This window comes from Capsicum annuum, chromosome 5 (assembly GCF_002878395.1).
Source record: "Capsicum annuum cultivar UCD-10X-F1 chromosome 5, UCD10Xv1.1, whole genome shotgun sequence".
Classification (NCBI taxonomy): Eukaryota; Viridiplantae; Streptophyta; class Magnoliopsida; order Solanales; family Solanaceae; genus Capsicum; species Capsicum annuum.
The window spans coordinates 41,125,809-41,141,470 of record NC_061115.1 but is presented as its reverse complement, the minus strand read 5'-3'; the positions used below and the strand labels follow the sequence as shown (position 1 = coordinate 41,141,470).

At 34.7% G+C, this 15,662-nt stretch overlaps 1 protein-coding gene and 1 long non-coding RNA gene across 2 annotated transcripts in view; both read right to left on the bottom strand.

The window, feature by feature from the left end:
- Positions 1-201: 201 nt before the first annotated feature.
- The window catches only part of LOC107870716, a 33,606-nt gene continuing 18,145 nt past the window's right edge, over positions 202-15,662 (bottom strand). The window contains exon 4 of the long non-coding RNA XR_001674292.2: positions 202-629. This is a non-coding gene — a long non-coding RNA (uncharacterized LOC107870716). The remainder of the gene's footprint in view (positions 630-15,662) is intronic.
- LOC107870715 (aldehyde oxidase GLOX-like) lies at positions 11,596-14,869 on the bottom strand. The gene has a single exon (XM_016717327.2). The coding sequence runs from the start codon at positions 13,511-13,513 to the stop codon at positions 11,747-11,749; it is 1,767 nt and encodes a 588-aa protein (XP_016572813.1). The 5' UTR covers positions 13,514-14,869; the 3' UTR covers positions 11,596-11,746.

Below are 15,662 nucleotides of genomic sequence, written 5' to 3'. Positions count from 1 at the left end.
TGGTTAATGGTAATCTGATATGGAAACTGATATGGAACTTGGCCATATAGGTCTAGTATTTCATGACTGTCCATCCAAATATGTCCTATCTTTGCATCAGAAATCTGTGAGATCAGGAACTAAAAAAGTTACCATTCACTTTTCTGAGCTTAAGAGACGACGATATTACCATCCTTTGCTGGTACACATTTGTGTTGCTCTTTAATTATGTTGATTTATATCTGGAATCCTTGACTATACAAGGACTTATATTGAAACCCCTCAGTCCTGCTAAGACTAACTTTATGGGGTAATTTTATTCAGGTAGGTATTGTACTACTCGCACTCCAGCAACTCAGTGGAGTTAATGGTGTTTTATTCTATTCTAGTAACATTTTCAAATCTGCTAGTTAGTTCAGTTCTTTGATTATCTGTACATATGCATACCAGGATCATCAAATGATTTGATACTGGCAGTTAAAAATATAATTCTGCCATTCTTTTTGTTCTTCACTGTAGTTGGTACTTGGCAGAAACAAATAGAAAAGTAACCCTGGATAATAGAAATGGGAGAAAAAATTCCATGTTTTTGCATGAAGTGTATGCAAATATGTACAATGATTCTCTTCCTCTGCATCCTAGATAACACCCTGCAATAGAATGGAGATGAGAAACTTTATTTTTTGGGAGGTGGGAGAGCTCAAATGACAAATTGTGAAGTTTTGAACTATTAACTTACATATAAAAAAAGAGACTATTAAGAGAAGTGTTAAAGCTATTAACTGTAAATAAACCCTAAATTAACTGATAAAATCAAGCCCACCTTTCAAAGGTACTCTTGAGTCTTGAAAGCAAAAACACTAAGTTGATATAAGACGATGAGTAGTTTCTTTTTAAGATGTTTTGAATATTTTTTTGACTTGATTATATTTTTGTAGATGGATTGCTTGTGGGTTCTAGTTATGCTACTTGGGTTCATTGATATTGTCATTGTTGGTTCATATTTTTGAAGAGTCTAAGCAACCTAGGTAAGAGATATCGTTAAGTTTGCAATCTCAAAAACCTAACAATTTTTTTCTTCTAGTCGGTGAAGTGTTCTTAGTACGGATTGCTTATGTTTGTTAAACTTGTTAAAATTTTTGTGCAAGTTTCTTGGTTTCCTATTTCACGTGGTTTACAATGTTCATATTTTAGCTTATCATGAATCATGATTTTGGTGATTTTGATATGTTATATATGTAGAATCTTAATGGATAGTGAAGATAAAACTTGGATGAATTGTTTAATATGGTCTGATGAGTTCGAGCATGGAGTGAAATATTTTCTTGAAAAGTCATTTGAACGAGATGCTCAAGGAAATAAGATATTATGGCCTTGTAGAGACTGCAAGAATTAATATTGGCATTATAGAGATGTGGTGGAGGATCACTTGCTTTCTAGTGGGTTTCTTCCTAGTTACACCAAATGGACTTTCCATGGAGAAAACGCTTCCTCGAGAAAGATATATCATCCAATCAATGATGATGAAGGTTCTAATATGCGTGATGATATTGATGGACTACTTCACGATACGTTTAGAAATATAGATATTGAATCGAGGCATGGAGAAGGAGTTGGAGAGCGATTACCTGAAGATGCAACTAAATTTTTTAAATTATTGGAGGAAGGAAAACAATAATTATATCTGGGTTGTGAGAATTTTAGTAAGTTGAGTTTCACTATTCGGTTGTTCTTGTTTAAATCATTGCATGGGTTGAGTAATGCAATATTTTCAGATCTCTTAGTGTTGATAAAAGAGGCCTTTCCCTTTGCTCAGATACCAGAGTCTTTTAATAAGGCCAAAAATGTGATATGAGATTTAGGTCTTGAATATGACAAAATACATGCATGCCCTAATGATTGGATGTTATTTTGGAAGGACAATGAGAAAGCAAAGATTTGCTCTATATGTGGGACTTCTAGATGGAAGAGTGTTGGTGATGCCTCAACCAATGCAAGCTCCAAAATTCCTGCAAAGGTTTTAAGATACTTTCCCTTAAAGCCTAGGCTTTATAGGATATTCATGTGTCCTGAAACAGCTGTTGTAATGAAATGGCATGCTAATGAATGACCGAATGACAGAAATCTAAGGCATCCCATTGATTGCCAAACATGGAAGGATTTTTATCATTTCTATCTAGACTTTTATAGAGATCCTCGTAATCTTAGGTTAGGTCTCTCGAGTTATGATTTTAATCCATTTCGAACCACGAGTATTTCTCATAGCATGTGGCTTGTTATGCTGATGAACTATAATTTATCACCATGGATTTGCATGAAGTCGGACTATCTTATGTTGTCAATGATCATTCCAGACCTATCTTCTCCTAGAAATAATATTGATATGTATTTGCAACCACTACTTGATGAATTAAATGAACTATAGAAATCGGGAATAGATAAATATGATGCTGAAACCAAACAAACATTCAAAATGCGTGCAACCTTAATATGGACAGTTAGTGATTTTCCAGCATTAGCAATGCTTTCAAGATGGAGTACTAAGGGAAAATTGTCATGCCCTACTTGCAATCATAACACATGCTCTCAATATCTCAAACATAGTCGAAAGATGTGTTATTTGGGACATCGGAGATTTTTGCCACTTGATCATCCATTGCAAAAACATAGGAAGTTATTTGATGGTAAGGAGGAACATAAACCCGCACCCATTCCTTTGTTGGGTATAGAAGTGCTTGAAGAGTTGCGCGAATTCAACAATGTTTTTGGAAAGGCCAAAAAGAAAAGGTCTCAAGATAATAAGGGTCCTTGGAAGAAAAGATCTATTTTTTTTTGAATAGTCATATTGGCCCAATAATAAATTGAGGCACAATCTTGATCGACTGCACATAGAAAAGAATATATGTGATAGTTTGCTTGGAACTTTATTGGATATAGATGGAAAGTCAAAGGATCATGTAAATTCTCGATATGACTTACAAGAAATGAAAATACGGGAGGAGCTACAACCGGTAGAAGATAGTAATGGAAATGTAAGTTTGACTCAATCTTCATTCTCCATGGAGCCGAAATAGAAAAAATTATTTTGCAGTGTCTTGAAAAATGTCAAATTACCTAAAGGATGTGCTTCAAATATATCAGATCGCGTACATATGAAGGAGATGAAGATATCAGGGTACAAGAGTCATGATGCTCATTTTATAATGCATCACTTGCTATAGGTTGCTTTTAGAAAAGTGCTACCTAAGAATGTTGCATTGACATTGATTAGATTGTGCAATTTTTTTAGATCCATATGTAGTAAGGTAATTACTCCAAGAGATCTTGAAAAGTGGAGTCTGAAATTGGTGAAATTACATCGAACCTTGAAATGATTTTTCATCCAACATTTTTTGATATAATGCTACATTTGCCAGTTTATTTAGTAAATGAAATTAAGCTTGGGGGTCCTATTCATCTTCGTTGGATGTATTCCATTGAGAGGGCCCTATGTAATCTTAAGGGGCTCATTCGTAATAGATCATGTCCAGAAGAATCAATAGCAGAAGGTTATGTGGTTGAAGAGTTCTTGACTTTTTGTTCAAGATACCTACATGATGGTGTGAAGACGCGATTTAGTAGGTACCAAACTGAAGATGAGGAACCCATTCTGAATTTGTCCCTTATATTTCCTAAGAATGGTCATCCAATTAGAAGTGAGAAAAAAAAGATTGCACCTTTTTGATGGATGCAAAGTTGCATTATGAAGCATATCGATATGTCCTTTTTAACACAGGAGATGAAGAGGTGGAAAAGTTCATCAAGTAAGATATTTACATATTAAACTTAATTTATGTGTTTATGATAAGGTACATAAACATCTATTTATAACGACGAGTAATCATATTTTCAATATTCTTGGTTGCAGGGAACATAAAAATTCATTGAGTAATCATACTAGATCCAATGTATGGGAAGAGCAAGGACTCACAGTCGGGAATTCAATAGTTGGTTTGAAGAGAAAGTTAAAAATATTGAAGTATCTCATCATTTAAAATGGCTATCTAAGGGGCCTAACACGGTGGCTAAGAGATATAGTGCATATTTTATCAATGGATATCGATTTCATACAAAAGATTGGTATACCCCACGCAAGACTCAGAATAGTGGAGTGACTTTATCAGCAACAACTGATAGTTTTGCTAGTGCTAGGGACCAAAATCCCATAGATGGAGTGGTGGTTTATTATGAAGTCATTTGAGATATCATTGAGATTGATTACTATGGTTGTTTTAGTGTTGTATTGTTTAGATGTGCTTGGCATCAGAATGAAGTAGATGAGTATGGGTTAACTTGGGTATACTTCAACAAGTTATGTAGTCAAGATGATCCTTTTGTGTTGGCATCACAAGTTTATCAAGCTTTTTATGTTGCAGATCCAATTGAGAAAGATGTTTATTATGCAAGGAATAAAGTCCTGGTTGATTTGTATGATCTAGAGGAAGAGAATTGTCCTAATATAGGAGAAACATTTTGGAGGGAGCCTAATGATGACATTGGTCCCTCAACTAGATTGGATGGGGGTGACTTTAGATGGGCAAGAGAAGATGGAGCCGTTGTTGTTGTTGATATTCCATCTACTGAAGAACGTTTAGAAGATATAGTTGTGGAAACATCGGAAGACGAGGATGAGTTTCACGATACTGATTGGGATTGGATAAGGCAGATGATTAGACAAAAAAGTTCTTTAAATATATGCTCATCATTGTTTTATTTGTTTGTGCGAGTTTTAAATTTTATTCCGTACATATTTTATATCCATGCTTGTTTAGAAAGTTGATCACTTTAATTCTCAATATAAAGAGAACATTACGTCTCAGTATTTGCTCTTTCATTTCTTTCACAGGATGCAATTGACTATACAACAGTAAAAACTTCTTCTAAGCAGCTGGTAGTCGTTCTTTTAGGATATCCATTTTAGGTATGTTAGGGGTGTGATAAGGTTGTTTTAACTTTATTGAGAACAAACCCTGAGCTTTGGTTTTTATTGTGTTACAACTGTACAGTTTTAAGTATTGGTGGTGATCTTTGGTCATTTGTGCTGAAGGAAGCTACATCAACTACCAACATCAGGTAAGAAGCATTAAGTGGAGTATATCTGTAGAGCTATTATACACTTGTCATTTTTGTTCTATTAAGGCTCCTTATTAATGTTTCTACTGCTTTTCATGCTTTCACACGATAATTTCCTTCTCTTTTTTACCACTGGCCTATTTTGTATGAGTGTATCAATCAAGGTATCATTATTAGTAATACCTTAATGAATGTTTCTGAGTATAAAAAAAGCATGGATGATAAATAATGATCAGTTGAAATCATGAGAGAGTGGTATCTGTAACTAGGTAATCTTTAGGAAAAAAGGCTAAAAGTTTATGATAATAACTATTGTGGATGATATGCAGTTGTTTACTCCACATATATGAAAAATTTTATGATAATAACAATTGAAGATTGTGACTTTTTTGGTTTCTTACTTTATTTTGCAGTCAACTCTTTGATGAACACTAAATCTCTTCTAACCAATATTTCATTCATTAAATTCAATTTGATCAATCGTGATTGCTGGTAGAATGCATATCAAAGGATTTAATGGGCATATTTCATATAGTAGTCGAGATGATAGCTTAAGATTATTGTATCATAACATAGGCAAGAACACTATATGCATAGTGATTGATTAATTAATTTCGATGAGCTTCTGTAGTATTTATTTACTGGTTTTCAACTCGACTTATTTTGTTTATTTTAGTCAGCTATATGCTTGATTTTTGACCATTCCACTAAAGTGGACTAAAGATACTGCTGAGAAGGAAAATAAAAAACTAGTCTAGTCTTTGCAAGACAATTCTTCTACCTCTGTTTTTGACTTGGCTTCGTTATCAATTTTGCTGCTGAATTGAATTGTACATTTCTTCTTCGCTGAAGTTCGTATATTCTGTGGCCTTGGGATCAACATTTATCCAACTTTATCAGTATATCCTATTAAGTTTGATCTTGAGATTTCTTTAGAATTCTGATTTGCTTTGCTACTATTGCAAGATTGTTAGAGGCATTTAATTTACCTAAGTCTTACTTGTGATGTCTGAGATATCTTGGCTTCTTGTCATGTATTGATTTCGTCCCGCTCACTTGATTGTCCTACTTTAGTTTGAGTTGATTACTAAAAGAACAGTCGAAAGTATGTTTTTTTTAAGAATGAGATCGTGTGTGTGGGAGACAACAGATTTGTTTTTGTGCATACCTTACTACTCAAATTTTATCTTATCTCTGGCCTTTTGAACAGAACATAAAGACATTTACTTTATTAAAGAGAGTTAACTCCTAACAAAACGCCCTATGCACTACTAGAATTACTATTGCAGCCATCAGTATTTAGTTTAAGATGGACTGAGTTAGATCTTATCCATCGTACCATTTGGGTCTATATAACTATTTAATTCTACCTTTTTAGCCCATGAATTTGACAACTTGGGAAATCAACTTTGTATCAATATGTCCATCATCCAACATATCCCCGTTGAATAATAGATCTCATGTTATTTTAATTACTCCATATACAAAACACTAGTAGTAGCAGAATTTTACTGAGGTACTATATTTTTTTTCTCTCTTATCATTATATCCTATGAGGTGTTCTTACATTGTTGCTGGATTTTTGATTATCTTATGAAGAGAAGGAAGAATAAAAATGGTCATGTCTTAGCATATAGAGAATCTGCTTGGCAGACATTCACGCGAGACAGGTATGCTGGCGGACATTTAGTGAAATGTCTTTCCCTCAGGGCATGACTGTCGTTTTGAGAAAAAACAATTAGCTATTTGTGGGTTATTTATAACTAGTTGAATGCAACAATCTCAAGATTATCTTAGTTTTCTTCATCTTAAGTCTGTCAAAGTAGCGATAAACACTATATAATATTCTATATGATTTAAGAGGTGAAGAAAAAAAAAGATGTGTAGGTTGACATTACATTTTTTTTCTTGATCTTACAGAGACTTAAAAAATCATGAATCAACAAGGGTGTTCGAGAAATCATCAAAAAGCTAAAAACTTTCTTTCAGCTGGATTACTAGCAACTCTACGAAACAAACAAATACTAGAACAGAAGAAGAAGAAGAAGAAGAAGAAGAAGAAGAAGAAGAAGAAGAAGAAGAACACAAGCTACATAAATGCAAAGAAAAAGTTTCAAAAGTAGAAGGAAAAGGAGAAGTCAAACAATGTTCCACCTATATCTCAAGTTCCAAAACAAGTGCAATAGGTGCCAGCTATACCTCAAGTATCAGAACAAGTGCAACAGGTGTCTTCGGATTCCACCTTTCTTGCAGCACCAGTAGAGGAGCAAGTGCAACAAGAATTACCAGAATCTACCATTCGTGCGTCATAACCCATAGTTGAACGAGTGCAGCAAGATCAGTCACAACATCCTAATTTACAAGCAAATGAACAATCCGGAGAAGGCAAGTATATATATATATATATATATATATTTTAGTTCATACTATTTCAAAAATTGTCTGCATTTCAGTAATTTTGTTGTTAATATTATTGTAGGCCCTTCAACTAATAAAAGAAAAAGAGGAGCTACACAAATGCAAGCAGTACATGGACGAACTAACCGTCAATTGATAGTGCTAAATGAGCTGAACTAGCCTATTGGTCCAACTAAAGCAGTAGTCATTGAATTTTCTAGCTTTCTTGGCACATTGGCAAGGAATGAGACATTTTATCCTCTTAATCTCAGTTGGACAAAGTTGAAGACACACGATGATATGTGGAGCTATATTCAGGTTCTAAGTTCTCAATATTTTGATTTTTACTTGAATGTTTTTTACAATTTTTACACTAACCCAATTCAACCAAATTATAGGAGAAATATGACATTCCCAACAACGGAAAAATTGGGCTATGAGATCAATTAATGCTGTGTTTAAAGGTCATAAGTCCAGACTCAAGAACCGTCACTTTTATGCCTACACCAATGATGAAATTCGAAGGGCAAAAAGGCCTATCTCTATTCCAGAACCTGTATTTGAGAATCTCTTTAAGCATTGGAATTCCGAAGAAGCTGAGGTATGATATCAATATGGGCAACTGTTATATTATTATTAGCATGCATTTATTATTGAATTCATCACACCTGATCTTCCTTTTTACGTTATTCTTTCTATCGATATAAGGCATCAAATTCTGTGTGTTTAAACCTTCACCACCTCAATCTTTAAATTAAAAACTCATAAATATTGACTTGCAGGATACTTCCAAGACTAACAAAGAAAACAAGAAAAAGTTTAAGTATCCACACACTATGGGAAAAACAAGTTTGGCTTTAATTCGCAAGGTTCAGTATTTTCTCATATTTTTACTATGAACTTGTGGCGTGTACTTGATAATATTGTAATGCTGACTTGCATGAAATTAGGAAAAAATGAAGGAAAATGAAGGTGCTTTGTCGAATAAGGAATTCTTTATGGCTACTAGAAGAAGAAAACCTGATCGAGCATATAAGGACACATCTGAAGAGATTACAAGCAAAATAATATAAAATTTTCTATTTCAAAATTGATCAAGATCATTATTTTCTTAAATATTGAATCAACTAAATTTACTTGCTCTTGAATCCGATGTGTAGGTTGAAATAGAGAGAGTAGAGACTCAAAAAAGTAAAGATGGTACTCAATCAACTGATGCATTCACCACAGTTATGGGGCCTAATCATCCTGGTCGAGTAAGACTACTCGAACAAGGTGTTACCAAGACTCTTTTGAAATAGAAAGCAAGTGATTCTGGACCTTCTTCAAAACCTGATGAATTGGTGGAGAAGAGATTGGATGAACTAGAAGAGAGGATGCAACGAAGAATGAATGCTCAAAGAGATGTCATTGAGTGTGAAGTTACAATGAACATTATTGCAAAACTTCGGCGTCTAAATCCAGGATTAACACTTGATCCTAATATGCTAAGATTCAATGTTCATTCGTCAGGAGAAGCCCTTGCTAATCAACCAATAAACCGTCCATCTGTTGGTAGTAACAATCAAGGTCAGTTTACATTTCTTGATCTATTGGTAGTAACTATCTGTTGGTAGAACTTTTCTTGCTTTTGGTGTGCACCTGCTGCTGATTAGATGGTGATAGTTTGGTATTGTGGCATGCTATTCTGAGGTTGACTACCTTAATAAGTCATTTGAGATTAGAATGAGCATGTCACCTTTTTTGTCTAGGGTACTTGCCAATAGTTTTAAGCATTGATACAACTCCTGTACCTGCTACACTTCAACTTGATTCCATCCCTTCACTTCCATCCATTCTCTTCAACTCCCATCTTAATTTCGTACCTATTGAGCCCGACAAATGGACCCACCTGTCTTTTTCTGCTCACATAACTTTTGATGAAAAAATCTTTGCACGTGCACAGGATGATAAGTGTATAGGCATGCAATATTTGGAAGCAATCAAGGCAATTCAAAACTTTGATCCAGATTTTGTACCTTTGAGAAATGTTCATATTGTGTATGTGCCTGATGAAAAGGTTGGTGGATTTGATGGGATGAATAAGTTTGTGGAGTTGAAAGAATTTGAAGAGTTAAATGTTGGGTTTATGATTGGATGGACAGGCTTCGACTAATGATGATTTTAAGAGTGTTCTATGCTGATAGGACACCTTGGCATATGGTTAAGGCTGTTGGAACACCTGAACATGGATCTAAATTAAAACGCCTGGACATGGCTCTAAATTGTATGATAATACTGCTATGGAGAATTTGATGAAGAGTATTAAAGTTATTACAAAGTTTAGGGAGTCTAAGTTTGATATAGTTAAGGCTGGACTGGCTACTAATTCTGAGGTCATTTCAGTGAACCCAGTGTTTCTCAAGGCTGGAACTCCTTCCCTAACTTTGAGTTTTCGCTCACTCTTTTAAGTTTGAGTATTTCTCTTCCAGCAGTAGTTGATTCTGTTGAAGGGAGATATAAAAAATTAACTATTGTAGTGATCAATACAAGCAACTAATAATCAGATTATCTACTTATTTTGTTGTGGAATAGTCCTTTTTATATTGTCATTTATGTGCTAATTTATATTATTTGTTCTCTTTTTATAGGTGTCCAAAATGAAGAAAGAGATGAAGAAAATGACGAAGACATTGATCTTACTTGAGAAGATTTTTGAGTTGTGGATAAATTCTCTAATATCAATAGTTTTGTATTGAATTTTTTGAAACTTATCGCCACTTGAACTTGCTAGTATGTAAAAACTTAACTAATCATTTGGACTTGTTTAAATTACTAGCTTGTTGCATATTTTGAATTATGAGATTATTAATGAATGATTTTGTTTTGTGATGTGTATATATTGTGCTATAATTTATTATGTATGTAGATAAAAATTTATATTAATACGACTATTTATATATATCGTTTCAATTTAATGACATGTGGCAATTGCAACGGTTTAATGTTGTCGCAATAGATTCTATTGCAACGGTTCAATGTCGTTGCAATAGAATCTATTGCAACGGTTACGAACCGTTGCACTAGATGAAAATAGGCGGTCCAATAGGTAATGAAATAGTTGTAATAGGTAGTCAAAAGTGTTGCAATAGAATAATAAAAGTGTCGCAATAGATGCTATGCATCTATTGCGACGGTTCGTAACCGCTACAATAGACAAAAATAGGTGTCTCAATAAGTCAAAAAATAAACGTTGCAATAGATCTATCTATGGTGACGGTTAACAAAAACCGTTGCCATAGCTTGACCTATGGCGGTGGTTTAGACAACCGTTGCCATAGACCTATCGCAACGCCCACCTATGGGACACTTGCCAAACCGTTGCGATAGGTCTATGGCAACGGTTTTTTAGCCTATTGCAATGGTTTTGCAACCGTCACCATAGACCTAATTTCTGGTAGTGTCTGATGAATTGCTGGACGTTGTCCACGCAACAGGGCCAGAAAAGAGGGAATATCCATCTGGTTTCGATCAATTGATAGAGTCTCCAGTCACTTCACGAGTTGTATTCACAACCTTTTGTTATGTCAAATCTTCAAATCACATCTTCAAATAACAAGCTTAATTAGGTTATCAAAATGCTGGGATGAATCACTGTTGAGCAAATGTCCTGCTATGCATCTATGTTTTTTGGCAAGATCTATTTGTTTGATGATGGGCTGCTGGGTCATAATTCTGATAACTATAGATAGGTGCAACTAAGAAGGCATGAGAGGCTGATTCATAATTTGAAGTTTATAGATTACGCAAAAGCTATTATGGATACACTAAGATCAATTTCTACCGGTGGGCATTGCCCGTGCTGAAAGATGATGCTTTTGTAACCACAATATAACCTACCTGAATGGAAATTTATACCGCTCATTTGCTTTCTTCGTCCTAGTCAATTTTCTATTATCCAAAATTCTACTGGCCTTTACTACTATACTATATAGTGTATATACTTTTTTGCTCACCAAGAGTACCATCCTTTTCATAAAAATATTAGAATAGCCCCCAAAAAATAAGACTTCAGCTCACTGAATGAAAATTATCATTGACTGGCACTCTACGCAATCATTGTCTTGATTGAAAAACATGGTGATATATATTTCCAATTACTCAATTTTTTTTATTTCAAATGCTAACCAAAAAATATGACGCACCTAGTACAAAATCACATATTCTAAACTCAATGTCAATAGAGAGCAAAAAATAAAAAGGAGAATAGCTACAGTGGTCACTGCATCCTCACCCAAACACAATGACCAGGAACACCTTGATGAACCACAAACACCATATAATATCCTGGAGGTGCAATATTCCGTGATGGAGGTGCAAACACCGTAACTTTGTAATCAAACCAACTGAGCCATTCCACTCCCACAATGTCCAAAACCAACAGTCTCTGGTTCATTGCAAATGAGTGTGTTGTAAATGAGGGTGCAATCATGCTTACTATGAACCTTGCATCAGGATGGCGAAACGCTAGCGAGAATGTGATGGAAAATTGCTGACCGTACGATAGGATTCCCCCCTGGTCGACGGCTTGGATTAAAGGGGTGTTATGAGCGTATTCTGTCGCCAAATAGGGTGGTGAAAATGCTTCTAGGCTCAACTCTGTGGGGTACATTACTCCCGTAAAGTTGTACGTTGAGTGTGGATTACTTCCACCCACTAGTATCCTGCCATCTGGTAGTAGAGTAGCTGATGAGTGGTACATTCTTGGTATTGTACTAGGGTTGAGCACAGTGAATCTTTTAGTCGGGTCGGGTTCGTCTGGCCAGTAAAGAATCGGGTTTAGTACCGGGTCAACAGCATTCTCCCATCCAGCTGCTCCATTTGCCGCTCCATTTAGTATGATCACATCTCCTGTGGGTAATAACAACATATCGGGCATGATCCGACCCAACGGCATTTCCTCCATGACCCATTGAGGATCCGGATCTGTCAGCTTCATACGCCCACATGTATTTGAAGCCCGCCAAAACTCGCCCTCCTGTGCTTTAACATACGCGCCGCCCCACGCGCCGCCGCATATCAACACCTCCACCACCGGATTCTGATCAACTGAATGTAAACGTAACGGTAGCATCACTGAAGACCCAGTAGACGGATAACTCCTCTTCTCGCCGGGAATCATCGGAAATTCCTTGATAATCTTGTTATTCACATAATCCAATACTATGGACCGTTGATTGGAAAAAATGTAGAGATTCCCGTCGGGTAAAATGTACAAGAATGGATAAAGATTATTCTCTTCGTCGGGGTCAGTAGTTTCCATCAAGAACGGAAGGTCAAAAACACCACCATTATCATTCTCATTCTTGGGAAAAAACTCATAGCTAAAAGCTTTTCTTCCTCCTACAATAATCACACGCCCATCAGGAAGTATATGATCAGAAGCGTACCATCTCTGAACCGTTAAATTCTGCGGTAATTCAGTCCAATCACAATCATCATCACACGGTGAAAACAATCGTATTTTTCGGTCGCCGGCATGGTATCCACCGGTTTGTATTAGTGTACCGTCAGAATTGAGGGCTCCAGAGGAACACCAAACGTCAGTTTGAACCATGAGAGGGCGGTAAGTGTTCGATGGAATGTCGTAGATAATAGAATGAGCAGAGCAATCGACGTCAAGAACTTCGTCGTCGTAGCGGCATTTGCCTTCGGGAAGTGAGAGATTAGAAGCTCCGAAATCGGTTCTGTCGAAGATGACAACTTTATTGTTGTGGAGAAGCTGCATGTGCATGGCGGAAACACCAATTGAATGATGTAAAAGGACCCATTCACCATTTACATTTGGTGGGGAAAAAGATGGAAGAAATGTACTGGGGATATTATTAAGCTGTGTATTTCGGCGGTGATGATGGCGCTGCTTTTGGCGGCTGTGTTGACGATGGCGGTGGGAAGATGATAATGATGATGATGGAGGTGGGAAAAGGGAGAAAAGAATCAAGATTGTGAAGAGGAATGAAAAAGATTTAATCTTGATCAATCCCATTGAATAATTTGGTTTAGAATTTGTGATCGAATTGTGCAAGAAATATAACAAACCAAGAAAGGCAGGCAGAGTTGCCAGTAGTGTTCATCAGCAGTTGTTTCGCTGATTAGTTCCAGTTTACTAAATAGATGGAGGAATAGCCGCAAGGAAAATTTAGCATTTTCATTTCTATTTTTTTCCATAAATATTTGCTTTTTCCTTTAAATTGAATATTCCTTAATTATTTGATTTGTTTAGTATATTTAATGTTGTACTATTTGTAACGGCAGAGTAATTGTTACTATCATACTATTGAGATTGATAATTCAACCATAAGGTGTCTTCGAAAAAGTAATCGATTCTCATGAATCTCCCAATATCACCTCCGAATGTCTTTTAAATTTATTCACAGAAAAAGAATAGGTTGTAGTATTTTCATTTATTTTAGTGCAAATTATGCTTTAACGTAAAATTAAAATATACCTCGATATTATTTGAGTACACATCCTAGGATTCCAAAGAAAATAGGGGATGTCAAATTATAAACAATTTAAATATCCTACTTAAAATTGAATTAGTCTTCAATAAAAGATATAATTTCACCTACTTAAAAAAAATTAAATATCCTACGAAAAAATATGTAAATTATTAATTCCAAATTCCATATGCTGAAACGGTTAGTATGAATTGTGAAAACCACCGAAAACCCCTCTATATTACTTCTCTCCGTTAACTTAGGCACCGTTGATATTGTCATAAATGTCATGTAATGCAAATAATTGAAAGAATCAGGCAAAACAAATTAAATTGGCCATAGTGTCGACGAGTCAACTACGAGGTATTTTAGGGTCTACCTATCGAAATTAAAGCCACGCACAGGCAGCTATTTAAGACATTCCACGTTTATGGCTTTATTTTAGTGTCATTTGTATGATTTGATAGAGAAATTAATATTTGACTTAACTCATTGATAAATCATTACACTTATTTCGAGATTTTACTTGGAACCCTCAAGATTTGTTTTCCTATTAGACACCTTCAATATTAATAAGACACTCTCTAAAACCCTAGTGAAAACCTAGCACGGAGAAACCCTAGAATTGTCGGCGATGGCCACTTTGGCCGTTGAACAGCCATTGCCCGAGGCTTCTCAACATAGTAACATGAAAACATTAATCCCCAACAAAGGAGCTATGAATTATGCTGCCACATTACAACCTACTCAAATAAATCACATATATTTACCTCTAAAACCTCGAACGTACTTGCATGGAGAACCTAGAGTGATATGGGAGGAAGAGTAGATTCCCAGATGATTGATATTTGGAGTTATTTAATTAATTTATTAATTATGAAACAATTAAATTTAGATATTCACCAAAATAATATTTATAATATTTTTTTAGATGAATAACGTATAAAAAACACAACAATATAAAGAATTAAAACAAATAATATCTGAAAAACGTAAAGAATTAAAAATAAGGATAGAAAGACTACAGTATAACATAATTACCGGAGTTAGTAAAAACTCAGTAAATGCACAAAAAGAAGAAATATCAAATTTAGAATCAACAGTAGATAGTTTAGAATATATATATCAACATAACCTATATACATTTAAATTAAATGAACAAAGAAGAATTTTTAATAGATGAAAAAACATATGAAAATCACGAAGGATTAAAAATAAAAATAGTATTCTCTAATTTAGGAAGAAATTATAAGAAAATAGGTGAACATTTATATTTAATGTTAGAAAAAGAAGAATTAAAATTAGAAGATAAGTTGACAGTCATGGTAAGAATAGAAAGAGAAAATGAAGAGAAAGACAGAAAAAAAAATAGATAAAATAAAACAACAAACCACAGAAGAAATACGAAAAATAGAAGAAACTAAAAATAGTACGATTGCTGAATTAGAAAAAGAACTACAAATGCTAAAATATTTATATGAAAAGTGACAGAAAGAAAAAGAAGAAAAAGATAAAGAACAAAAATTATTAATTGAGATAAATCAATTTAAAGAAAAATTAGAAATAAAAAATAAAGAACCAGAAACCAGTGAATTAGAAATAAATACAATAGATGCTGAAGAAACAAATAATTATGATTCGGAAGATAGTGAAACATATACAAAAATTCTAGAAAACATAGAAAAACTAGAAATT